This window comes from Chelonia mydas, chromosome 5 (genome assembly GCF_015237465.2).
Source record: "Chelonia mydas isolate rCheMyd1 chromosome 5, rCheMyd1.pri.v2, whole genome shotgun sequence".
In the NCBI taxonomy this organism is placed as follows: Eukaryota; Metazoa; Chordata; order Testudines; family Cheloniidae; genus Chelonia; species Chelonia mydas.
This window is the reverse complement of record NC_051245.2, coordinates 74,050,537-74,063,692: the sequence shown is the minus strand read 5'-3', so window position 1 is coordinate 74,063,692 and position 13,156 is coordinate 74,050,537. Positions and strand designations below refer to the sequence as shown.

At 44.1% G+C, this 13,156-nt stretch overlaps 1 protein-coding gene across 3 annotated transcripts in view; it reads right to left on the bottom strand.

The window, feature by feature from the left end:
* Positions 1-13,156, bottom strand: part of HSD17B4 (hydroxysteroid 17-beta dehydrogenase 4) — a 128,801-nt gene that overhangs the window by 102,094 nt on the left and 13,551 nt on the right. For 2 of the 3 annotated variants that reach the window (XM_037901600.2, XM_037901601.2), the window contains exons 3-4: positions 2,827-2,934; positions 2,151-2,210 (exon numbers count right to left, since the gene is read on the bottom strand). In XM_037901600.2, coding sequence (XP_037757528.1) covers positions 2,151-2,210; positions 2,827-2,934 — 168 coding nt within the window. Of the gene's footprint in view, positions 1-2,150; positions 2,212-2,826; positions 2,935-13,156 lie in introns of those variants that run through there. The other variant, XM_037901602.1, reaches the window with a different exon arrangement.

The following is a 13,156-nucleotide window of genomic DNA, read 5'->3' as shown; positions in this document are numbered from 1 at the left end:
ATTTTGGGTAGTGTTCTACAATGACAGTAGGCAAGTGTCTGGCGTAATCTTTGAGGGGACAACTTGGTGATAAAGTAGAGGGGACTGATCTTCACAGAAATGGAGATCTACTGGGGAACCATAAATAATTGCAAACCATTATTTGCCAACTAACTTTAGAGAAGACCTGTAAGGAAGGTCAAAAATTGGGTAATAACTTGAAGGACCATATTACCTGATATATGCTTATTTTTAAGTGGAGCAGCAAACTGGAGAGAATTGAATTCTCATTTGTTGGCTTCTGTTTGTTTGTTTTGGAAGGGGAAGATGAAGAGTGATGTGTATAAATAAATTCACCTTCTGTTATGTTACCACATTCAGTGTTTATATTAATGGAACAACAATCACCTTTAAAGCCAGTCAGGTTCAAAAAACTAAATCATATAAGTTCCAGGTTGTAAAACTTCTCCCAAGTTTCCCTGACAAATGTTGTGACTCTTAAAATTTCTTTTTAAAAAAATAAATAAATATGTATTTCACCCTCCTGTTTCTCTGTGAAAGAACCATATTAGCAAGGGAAACTGTGAAATTGATTATACTGTCAAATGCACAAATCTTTCAGTTATAATTAGGTGTTGCTAGAAATAATAGTAAGCGAAAAATTTTCGCAAGGAAATATTATTTCTAAACCATTGGTCTCCCTTTAATAAATGGTGTAAGAGCAGAAACATGCTACCTAGGGTGACCAAATGTCCCGATTTTATAGGGACAGTCCCGATATTTGCGGCTTTTTCTTATATAGGCACCTATTTCCCCCTACCCCCGTCCCGATTTTTCACACTTGATATCTGGTCACCCTAATGTTACCTTAAAACAGAGACATAAGGGGAATCAGAGTTCCGTTCTTCCCTATGTAAAAAGAGAGGTGATGACAATGTTATAATAAACTTTTATATATTCCTGACAAATTCAGCCCCTACAGAAGTCATCCATAATGACCACAGTGCACATTATGGAGTGGGTACTGTTGTCTGTTTTGTAGGAAAAAGTGTGTGGCCCCTTTAATGGCTAGAGAGCAAGAATGACTGGCTGCGGCAGCTTCAGACCAGATATGTGTGGGGATGCTGACCAACCCCCCCAGGTGAATGGAAGAGACAGGGGGACTATTTAGGTCCACGACAGTGCAGGAAAAGCCCTCTTTTACCTGGACCAGGCAGAACAGCATCCACCCTCCCATCCTTGGAAGTAGCTAAATAGCAGGTTGTGTCATGATCCACTATGGGCATTAAACTACTCGCTCCTTTCTCCGGGGGCTGGGAAGGACTTTTTCCCTCACTGCCAGATTAGCCAAGGCAAAGTATGGGGGTTTTTTGCCTTCCCCACAAGGGGTTGGGAGCTTAGCTAGGATGAACATGAAACAGAGATTGGGCTATGATGTCAACTCATTACGTAATCATGGAGCCAATATTTGGTGCGGGTACTCCATAGGGAAAGGTGACGGTGAGCAGATAAAATGAATTGGTAAAGGATTTCAAGGGGTTATTCTTTAAACAGAAACAGGGGAAGATTCAGGGCTCCTCTGACTGGTACGGCAGGGAATCACACCACCTCCCTCCTTTATAGCCCCCCCTTTAACCTTCATTCAGGGTGGCAGGGCCCCAGCAGTGGGTTGGCTGGGAGCAAGATGGGTAAAGAGGGAGAGCTGACAGCAGCCCGTCCCAGTATGTTTAAATGATTATGGAATTACCTGCACTATACACTTGTATCAGCTGGGCACTTCCAGACATTTAGGAATAAAGTTGCGGCCTAATTATACCACATCCAGTGTGTCCTGTCGTTCTTCCGGCATAGCCGGACAACACTTATTTACAGAAAAAGATGTACTGTCATTTATACATATTCAAGGAACAGTGTTCCTTCCATAAAACACTCTAAATGCTCAAAATAATTACTTAGATAAAGCTTGTAATTTTCTTTTATACTAGCAAACTGCTAACTTCTAGTTACTGGGAATGGCTTTTTTATTTGTTTGGGACTACAGAGAGTAGAACACCACAATCTTGAATTTAATTACACTGAATTTCCTGTACATGCTATCACTAATTCTCAATTGTTAACTGCACAGCTTAAGATGACTTTGCATTCACAAACAAACAAGTTAATAGTTGTACCTATCCTCCCAAAAGCTTCAAGGGCTGACTGCACAAGCTTCTCACCAGCCTCCACTGAATCTGTAAACAAAACAGGCAGTGATATGATCTCCAAATAAAATCATTTATTTGTTACACAGCCACATATTACTGTATACAATGTACTTCTAGGATGTAGATAACCACATAGAGAGTGCGATACATTTAAAAAGAAAAAGTGAACTGCTCATGTGAAATCCCCATAGGGTAAAATGAAATTTTAGCCACTGCAGGCAATTAGACCACTGCAATTCCTGCACAAGCCAAACAGCGCAGCATTTTATCATTACATGAAAACCAAGAAGCGAAACTCACTAAAAACAGGCAGTCTAGTTTCTATGTTGGCTAAATGATAAGCTTGCTAAGTCACAGAAAAGACTACCTTTTTGGGGTGGGGGTTGCTCCCCCTCCCAGCATACCAGTGCCAAGAGTTCAAGTGAATAAAGCGATCAGAGATTTCATTTTAAGATGCTTTATATCTCCATCTCCCCCAGCCTCCGAACAACGTTTTACCTCATTGAATGAATTAAATTACTAATAGTATTGGAGTAGTCCTTTGTCACAAACTGTTACCTTTTCATTTAGTAACAGTTGAATGTACTACTGTATTTCCATAAATGAAGTGTCCCTATTAAATCTATTATGGAAAATTACATACCATAGTTAGCTACTGCTTTTCCTCCTTTCGCTCTTATTTCTTCAACAACTTTGTCAGCAGCTGAGGAGCTTTTGCCATGTCCTTTGGAGTCACCTCCCAGATCATTCACTGCGGAATACAAAAAAGAAATTCTTGATCAATCAATACTCATATGTTTCACAGTCTCTTCTCATCCTGCAGCCACTAAGGTTTCTGGTGTATGTTATTAATGAGATACACTGCAGCTGATTTCTACTGGCAATCTAAGTTATTTGGACGAGAGTAAACAGTCCGACACTACCGCAGGGGTGGGCAAACTTTTACGCCTGACAGCCACATCAAGGAATAGAAATTGTATGGCGGGCCATGAATGCTCACAAAATTGGGGGTGGGGTGTGGTAGGAGGTGAGGGCTCTGGTTGGAGGTGCGGGCTCTGGGGTGGGACTGAGGATGAGGAGTTTGGGGGTGGAGAAGGGTGCTCTGGGCTGGGACTGAGGGGTTCAGACGGGGATCAGGGCTGGAGCAAAGGTGCGGGAAGGAGTGCAGGTTCCGGCTGGGGGTGTGGGCTCTGGGGTGGAGGTGGGGATGAGAAGTTTGGGGTGCAGGACCGTGTTCCGTGCTGGGATAGAGGGGTTTGGAGAGCAGGAGGGGGATAGGGGCTGGGACTGGGGCATGGGGAAAGGCTCAGGGGTGCAGGCCCCGAGTGGCGCCTACTTCAAGTGGCTCCCGAAAGCAGTGGCAAGTCCTTTCTCCGGCTCCTAGGCATGGTGCGGCCCCCGACCTGCGCCCCAGCTGGAGTGCCGGAGCAGGGCCGAGTCGCATGGTGCGGCCCCCGACCTGGCACCCCAGCAGGAGCTCACGGACCAGCTTAAAAAAGGCGCACGGGCTGGATCCGGCCCACGAGACGTAGTTTGCCCATCTCTGCTCTACTGGATTAGTTAGAGTCATTTCATAACATTCCATACAGTTCCTGAGGGCACATCTACACAAACACTTATTGCCGTATCTGCTGACAGTGGGGACCCAGAGTGAGGGCAGCAGCTTCAGCAGATGTTACTGAGCATGCTCAGTACAAGCCAAGCAGCATATCTGAGGGGAGGGGCATATAACCCCCGCCGGCCCGTGTGTCATCTCTGCTAAAGTATAAATCTACAGTGCTAGAACATGCTGCACACTGTCCACGTGGACTCCACTGCGGTACACAAAAAGTACCCTAGTGCGTTTTAATGTATTACTCTTTCAAACAGCAGCACATCAACACGCACTAAGGAACTTTTTGAGTGCAGCACCACGGTCCACACCGATAGTTAGACCACAGCCTACTGAAGTGCTGTAGATTTAGATTTCATTAAACTTTCTCAGGTCATTTGATGTAGTTTGCATGTAACAGCATACATAAGTTGATAGTTTCTCCTTATTCAGGACTAACTACGCAGAGCTGGGTAGTACCTCAATGGAAAGCCTTGAATGCAAAACTTCCCAAAATGTGAAAACCCAGTGGCTTTGCTGGTGCTCTTTGAAAAGCTGCATGGTCACATGCAACAGCTATTACAGACACATGGAGTGCATTTGAGACCATTGTACAACTTTATTCACAAATCTGTATGAGCTAGGGTTTATATTTTAGGTCCCAGGGTGAGTTAGAGGAGTTTTCTGCAGGAACTAAAGCCACAGGGTGGTGTGACAGTCAGGGTCCAGACACCCCAAGGGGAGAAGAGAAGGTTTAAACCCCCAAAATGAGCAGTTAAAATCAACAGATTGTATACAGTGTTATTGTATCCACAAAAATAGCTCCATTAAGGTCTTTTACGAAAGCTCGTTTTTTGAAAGCTTGTTCTTGTAATGTTCTAAATATAATAATCATGAGATATGTATACAAGCTATGGTTATGACATTAATTATCTGCGTACACAGAGAATTGCGCTCTTAAACTTCAACTCCACCACACATCAGCGAGGTGCGCAATTGGACAGAAAGAGGTATCTCCCAAGCCTGCTATTTACACAAAAGCGGACTCAAGTAACAATCCACTGTACAACCCAGGAAAAGACAAATGATTGGTCCTTAGAGTTAATGGAAAGACACTAAGGCACCTGGGAATTTTCCTATTTTGAATATCTACAGTGACTAAAGAAAAACAAAAAACAAAGACACCCTGCAAACCCTTTTTAAAAAAAGAAGAGGTTGGAAGTGAAATCCATCCAAAAACTGAGGGACAAGACACTAGGTGTGAAAGAGTCTGTGAAACAGTGGATGCTCCCTGTAGCTAGGTGGTATGGTGGGAAACTGTTCAAAGGAAATAGGTAAATTGTATTAGAACAGGGATTTTATCTAATACAGAACTGGAAAGACTGACGCATCTTTGTGTTTATTTACTCTGTAACTTTTATGTTTGCCTTCCCTTATCATCCTTAGATAATACTTAGGCCCTGTCTACAATGGCAAATTTCAGCGCAGTGTACACACTGCCAAGCAGGGTGGATTTGATTTATTTCAATCAATTTGACTTCATGATTTAATTCACTAGTCAGGAAGATTTGATTTAATCATGGTTTTCTACATAAAAGTGCATTCTTGTTGGTTGTTCTAAGCTTAATACATATTCTTCACAACTCAGACAGAGATGTAGGTTTCATTTTTAGAAGGTACACACTATACGTTTTTAAACAATGACTTATTTTGAAAACTTTTCAGATTAGTTTTACAGCTATATCAGAAAATGAATGATTGTTGGGTTATTTCATTTACCAAAGGTAATTGAAGCAGAGATTTTTGAAGTCATTGGGAGGTGAACTATCTCCAATTCAACAGGTTAATCATTAATATTTGGAGGATTTTCTTGCCATGCTGTATTAGGAGGACACCACCACCAGACAGACGTTTAAATTGTTTTAGTTACCTAAATTAACAATGTTATGTATTCTGGATTTTTTTCTTCAACAGCAAACATATAATATTTTAACAAAACAAGCATATGTCCCTCGCTTCTCACATTTATCACCAGACTTCTTCTCCTTGTCCAAATCTATTCCGCCCCCAACAATCTTCTATTCATTGAACTTTTTGAAACTTTGCACTTTTAGAGAGAGGTAAGGGATTGACTGTATGAAACAGAGTTGAGGTCTGTTATTTCTCACCTCTGTATATTATTTATTTATTTAAAAACATTTTTGCTGTGAACAAGCGTGTTACCTCTGGAGACATAAATCTACAGTTTGAGAACTGCAAAACTAAGCATCTCTGATGGCATCTTCTGGACTGAGTTCTGAGTCCCATTGCGTAGATAGAAAGATTAACCTAAATAATCTATACAGAAGCCCCTGGAACCCCATAAGATTGGGTCTCTAATCCGTGAACTACTGGAACTCATTTACAAAACTTTTCTTAAACATTACATGAATATATTGTCTCATACTATAGAATTAGAATTTATAATCCCTATTCCATGATGAGATATCTTTGAGCTATAATGCATCTTAATTAAAACTATCTTTAGATCGGTTTTTCCTCAAAAAGCATTTTACCAAAAAAACCCGATTTAAATTAAAAAATCCGATTTTTCTCACTTTTTTAAAAAAATCATTGATTTTTATCCACCCTGCTGCCAACCCACTTAGCGCGCAGAAACTACAGTTGTAGCACTTTAAAAAAAAAGCGCCCCATTGAGAGGTGTACAGCTTTCTGCACTGGGACAACAGAACGGCGGGGGCAGTGTAGACTCCGTGGTGATTACAGTGCTGTGATTGGCTTCCAAGAGGTGTCCCACAGTGCCTGTTCTCACCTCTCTGGTCATTGGTTTGAATTCTACTGCCCTGCTCTCAGGTGACCAACCATCATCCCCATGCCGTAAATTCCTTTGGAAATTTGAAAGTCACCTTCCTGTTTGCTCGCTGATGCGTGCGGTGGTCTCAGCGCATCTTTCCAGGTGGCGATGCCTGCTCCACGCACCAGGCGATCCCCCGGGGAGCAATGCCGACTGGCATTTGGGGAGAGGAGGCTGTCCAGTCCCATCTGCACTCCAGCCATAGGAATTATAATACCTACAGACAGACTTCACGATGAATGACAGAAAGGGGCCATGACCGGACACATTGCAATGTAGGGTCAAAGAGAAGGAGCTGTGCAGAGCCTACCACAAGGCGTGGAAGGCAAACCGCTGCTCCAGTGCTGCGCCCATGAGCTGCCAGTTCTACAAAGAGCTGCTCACGATACTCAGCAGCAACCTCACCTCCACTGCAAAGGCCCCTGTGGACACTTTGTTGGCTCGTGTGCCAGTTGAGAGTGGACCGAGCCAGGAGGAGGGAATCTTGGACGACAATGTGGAGGGCGAGAGAGACCCAAAGGCAGAGGATGACTCAGAGGCCAGAGATGCATGCAGTCAGGAGCTCTTTTCTACCCCATCACAGCAGTCGGATCTTGGCTAAGTACAAACAGGAGAGGAGGCCCCTGTAAGTGGATCTGATTTTAGGAATCGCTGAAGCAAGTTGTTGGGGGCAGAAGGGTTGCAGAAAGCAGACGTGTCTCCCACCGCATGCCTAGTCTGAGCGGCAGGGGGGAGACAATTGCTGCACACAGGCGAGCCGCATAGGGGGCAGGCGGAAGCTGCAGGCTTGGAGAAGACCTTCCTCCCTGCTCACCCTCAGCAGCGAGATATCTTCCATAATTATCACATCCTGTGGAAAATGTGGGGACAGGAATGAGTAATGGTCTCAAGTTGCAGTGGTGGAGGTTTAGGTTGGATATTAGGAAAAACTTTTTCACTAGGAAGGTGGTGAAGCACTGGAATGCGTTACCTAGGGAGTTGATGGAATCTCCTTCCTTTGTGGTTTTTAAGGTCAGGCTTGACAAAGCCCTGGCTGGGATGATTTAGTTGGGGATTAGTCCTGCTTTGAGCACGTGGTTGGACTAGATGACCTCCTGAGGTCCCTTCCACCCCCAATATTCTATGATTCTATGATTATTAGGCCCGCCTTACAGCACTGGCTCTCCCCAAGAGTCACGTGCCCAGTGTACAGCAGGGTCCGGGAAGAGTGATTTACCCTGCCCCTGTGGCTACTCACCATTTTGGGGGTCTTGTGGCTCATGTGTGCTTGCCTGGGGTCAGCCAGTTAGTGACAGGTGAGAGAGTACTGGCTGTGTTTTAAAGCATTGAATCAGTGTTGTCTGTGTTGCAAATAATACTGCTTCTTTAAAATATTGCGTTTAAACTTCACAGAGATGATCTTGGGAGCATAGCCTTCCTCTTTGTTATCTGCAGCAGAATAGCTGCGCAGAATTAGAAAGTGGCCAAGAAGAACTAAGGAGGACTTTCTGCATGAGGTTCTCATGCACTCTGCCGCTAAGAAACAGGAATTGAAGGACAGGAATTGGCAGGGACAGGGAGGAGAGAGACTGAAAGGTGAACACGGCATGGCAGAATGAAGCCAGAGTGGCTCTTAAACGTTATGGAGTGCCAAGTGGACACACTCCAGGCAATACTCGCTCTTCAAACCAAGGAGCTCCGTGCCTGCTCTCCCCTGCGGCCACTGTCACAAAACTCTTTCCTATGCGCCCCCCAGACACCACCAAAACATGTTTATCAACCTCCTGGCTCCAGTCTCTACCTGCAGCATTCCACTCCTCCCTCCTCACAGTCCGGCACTGTGGACTCCCACTACCCACTGCACTCAACACCCATCCTTCTGCAGTTTGGCCCTGCTGAAGTACAGTACCTGCTGCAGTGTACTCTAAAGGAGAAGGCTGGATATGATCCCTGGACATACACAAATCTTTAGCCATCCCGGGACCCCTCCTCCTCCTGCGACCTTCCCTTCCTCCACCCCCTGTCCCTGCTGATGTATTTTTTCATTTGAGTCTCTCCTCTGGTTGTTGTCTTTTAAAAAAAGAACTGTGTTGGTTTGAAAGCAGTCTTTATTCTATTAATTGAAAGCAAAAAAAGCAAAACAAAGCAACATATAATTATGTTAAACCCCCTTACTGCATCATCTCCTAGCATTACAAGCACTGCAATCCTGAGCATAGCAACAAATATTAGTGGCTATCAGCTTCAACTTGCTACCTCAAGGCATCCTTGATCCTTATAGCCCTGTGCTGCACCGCTCTAATAGCCCTGGTCTCTGGCTGTTCAAACTCAGCCTCAGGCGCTGAGCCTCTGCGGTCCAGCCCTAAGTGAAGCTTTCACCCTTTCCTTCACAAATATTATGGAGTGTACAACAGGCAGCTACAAGCATAGGAATATTGTCATCGGCCAGGTCCAGCTTCCCACAGAGGCATCCACAGCGGGCTTTTACGCGGCCAAAAGCACACTCAACAGTCATTCTGCACTTGCTCAGCCTATTGTTGAACAGCTCCTTGCTGCTGTCAAGTTGGCCTGTGTATGGCTTCATAAGCCACAGCATTAACGGTTAGGCAGGGTCTCCCAGGATCTCAGTGGGCATTTCAACTTCCCCATCAGTGATCTTCTGGTCCGGGAAGAAAGTCTCAGCTTGCAGCTTCCTGAACAGACCAGTGTTCCAAAAGATGTGTGCGTCATGCACCTTTCCGGACTAGCCTCCGTTAATGTCTCTGAAACGCCCACGGTGATCCACAAATGCCAGGAGAATCATTGAGAAACACCCCTTGAAATTAATGTACTCGATGGCTAGGTGGTCTGGTGTCAGAATTGGAATGTGTGTGCCATCTCCCCAGTGTGTGCCCCTCCGCAGTTAGGGAAGCTTATTTGTGCAAAGCCATCCACAATGTCACGCACGTTGCCCAGTGTCATGGTCTTTCTGCGCAGGATGCGATTAATGGCCCTGCACACTTCCATCAATAAAAGTCCAATGGTCAACTTTCCCATTCCACACTGGTTAGCAGTCTGGAGTAGCCAGCTTCCACAATGTAATCGCCATGCATTTCTCCAACGACAGGGCAGCTCTCATTCTCGTGTCCTTGCACCACAGGGCTGGGGCGAGCTCATCACACAGTTCCATGAATGTGGCTTTCCTCATCCGAAAGTTCTGCAGCCACTGCTCGTCATCCCCGACTTGCATCATGATGTGATCCCACCACACAGTGCTTGTTTCCCAAGCCTAAAAGCGGTATTCCACTGTGCTTGTGGCATTCACGGAGGTGCTGATCAATCTCGTGTCGTAGCTACTACACGTGGCAAGATCAGTGTCGCACTCCTCTTGCTTTTGTAGTTTAAGGAATAACTCCACTGCCACTCGTGACGTCTTAGTCAGAGCGAACAGCATACTGATCAACAGTTTGGAATCCATTCCTGCAGCCCGAAAAGGCAGGGTGTGCAGTACACAAACTGTTGAAACAGGGCTGCATATGCGGATGGAAACACTGGGATTTCTGGGATGTGACACAATGCAGCATGGATCATTGGGACAGGACCCAGGATGCCCCATGATCCCCTCTGCCTTCCCACAGGTCTTAGCGGCAGAAGAGAAAGAGGTGCTCTATGGGATAGCTGCCCAGAGTCCACCGCTCCGAATAGCGCCGCAAGTGCCACAAGTGTGAACACGCTATTGCGTAGGCAGCTGACAGTGTGAACACACAACAGCCGTTTCCCTTTAGCACTCTCTAAGTGGCGTTATAACTTTGCCAGTACAGATGTGCCCTTAGTCCTGCTGTGAGTGCCTCTCAAGGTTCCTTCCAGTCCTATGAGTCTATGATCTTATTAAATGAACTTTTTGTTTATTTTTATCCCAAGCAGGTCTCTGTTGCGCAAACTCTGTCCAGTGTGTTTGCCAAAGTGAACGGATAACTGAAGGGTTGATGAACCACAGGGGAATGGTACAAGTGTCTGGTAGTTGGGGAGGATGGATTTGGGGAGCCTTAGTTCTGGAAGAACTATTTTTGTCATTGTGCAATGTGGCTGGTGGAAGATCTTGTGCTTGGGGGCATGCTATTAGTGTCAGGCATCTGAGCAATAGCCGCACAGCATTAAGACACTGCAAGGTTACCGGGCAGGCAGCGACAGAACCCCTTACTGATCTGGGTGATTCCCAAAATGTCACCTGGGCAGAGTAAACAGGTCCATGAGGGAAATTATATATACTGGTTTGAACTGGCTAGCAATAGGTAACAATCAAAGAATTGAGAACTGTATAAAGAGACCAACCTGACATGGGTCTTACTCCTTTTGAAGTATTTTGTTCCTATAAGGGTTTCCATGTGGAAAATGAACAACAGCCTAATTAACTGGAAAATTAATAGCAGCCTGGTAAACTAGATCAGCATGTAAGCTACTTATTGTTTTTAAAATGTTTTCTCTGTAAGTTGTTCTGAACAAACAATAATTTAATTTATGAAGGCTGGCTAGTCAATGGATAATCCTGTCATTGCCCCTGGGAGAACAGGACAACTGGTGAACTAAAGTCAGACCTGCTGGTGATCATAGTGAATTGCAGGAGCAATTGTCACCTAAATTCTCCATCAAAAGGGAGAGTGTTGCATGACTTTGCCCCAAGAAAACTGACAGCTAGAGGTCTGAGGCCTAAGTAGGGTGCTCTAAAGTAGGTCACAAAAGGGTCAGACGTGCGACTACCCTGGAAACTTTGACAACATGATGCTGGCTTTCCTTCTGGTTCTTAGATGCTATATTGCACTAAGCACTTCCTAACAGTTGTCCATTTAAACAATTCCTGTAGTTGCTCAATGGATGTTATATGACCATAAATGGGAGGGAGATGTGTGTGACCACAAACGTAAAAGGAAATGTCCACGAGACTCTACTGAGATGTGGTCCACATCGTCACTATGAAAAAAACTGAAAACCCTCGTTCCATGGAAGTCTTCCTTTCTAGATCAAGTTCTGCTGACAATACAGTAGGAAGCACTCTTCCCAAGTCTGTACTGAATTAATATCCCAGCATGATGGCAGACAGTACTGTGCTGCTGGAGGTGGCATCTTTCAGTTGAAACGTAAAGATGTGTCTTCACTGCATAACTAACTTGATTTATCTATGTTTAGAGTTACTCCTCTCGAGTCAGCCTAACTCAATGGAGAGCAGCCACATTGAGAAACAACACTCAAGTTGTTGTATTCACACTGGTGCCCCCCTCACTCGTGCATGGCAATAAGAGTTCTGGGGGCAAATCCCATGGGTCTAAGCACCGTAGTTAGATGAGTCACACAATGAACTATTTCTCAGTATATTGCAGGAGAACGTGTCTGTATTTTTTAGGCATCAGTGAATTATGATAAGGCACTGAAGAACTAGCAACATTCAACCGATGCTAGTCTGTATCCAGGGTGGATAAAAATCAATGATTTTTTTTTTTAAATAAAAAAAAAAAATCTATTTTTTTGATAAAATGCTTTTTGAGGAAAAAACCTACCTAAAGATAGTTTTAATTAAGATATGTCTTGGAGCTATAATGTATCATCATGGAATAGGGATTATAAATTCTAATTCTATAGTATGAGACAATATATTCACGTAATGTTTAAGAAAAGTTTTGTAAATGAGTTCCAGTAGTTCACGGATTAGAGACCCAATCTTATGGGGTTCCAGGGGCTTCTGTATAGATTATTTAGGTTAATCTTTCTATCTACCCAATGGGACTCAGAACTCAGTCCAGAAGATGCCATCAGAGATGCTTAGTTTTGCAGTTCTCAAACTGTGGATTTGTGTCTCCAGAGGTAACACGCTTGTTCACAGCAAAAATGCTTTAAAATAAATAAATATATAGAGGTGAGAAATAACAGACCTCAAATCTATTGTCTCTCTGCAAATTTGTGTACATGGAGTAAATCCCTTACCTCTCTCTAAAAGTGCAAAGTTTCAAAAAGTTCAATGAATAGAAGATTGTTGGGGGCGGAATAGATCTGGACAAGGAGAAGAAGTCTGGAGATAAATGTAAGATGGGAGGGACAGGCAGTAGAAACAAAAGTGAAACTGTGTGAGCAGCATATTCCAGAAGTCTTGAGGTCTTTCTGAGTGTAGCGTTCATTGATTTGAGATCTACCATACCATTCTCTCACTGGAAGGGAAAACCTATAACGGCAGCAGGCTGTAAAAGAGACCCAGTTTGGGAATATTTTAATGAAGTTCCTCTGCCTGTGGGTAAGACAGGCATGCGTGCAAAATACAAACAGTGCACCAAAGAAATGCAAGGCCTGGATGCCTAACTGAAACAACATCACGAAAAAAGTGTTCCTTCTCAGAAGGAAGCGGTGTTGAAGATGATGAAAGGAACATGTCTGAACATGCAAGATCTTCAGGTTAGTAAACTTTCTTATTTCATACTTCTTTCCTAAGGATTGCCTGTCTTCCTTCTGAACTATTCTTGAATTCTCATGTTTGAGCAAAAAATATAGTTGTTACTCTATGGTACTATCATTTTAGATGCACTT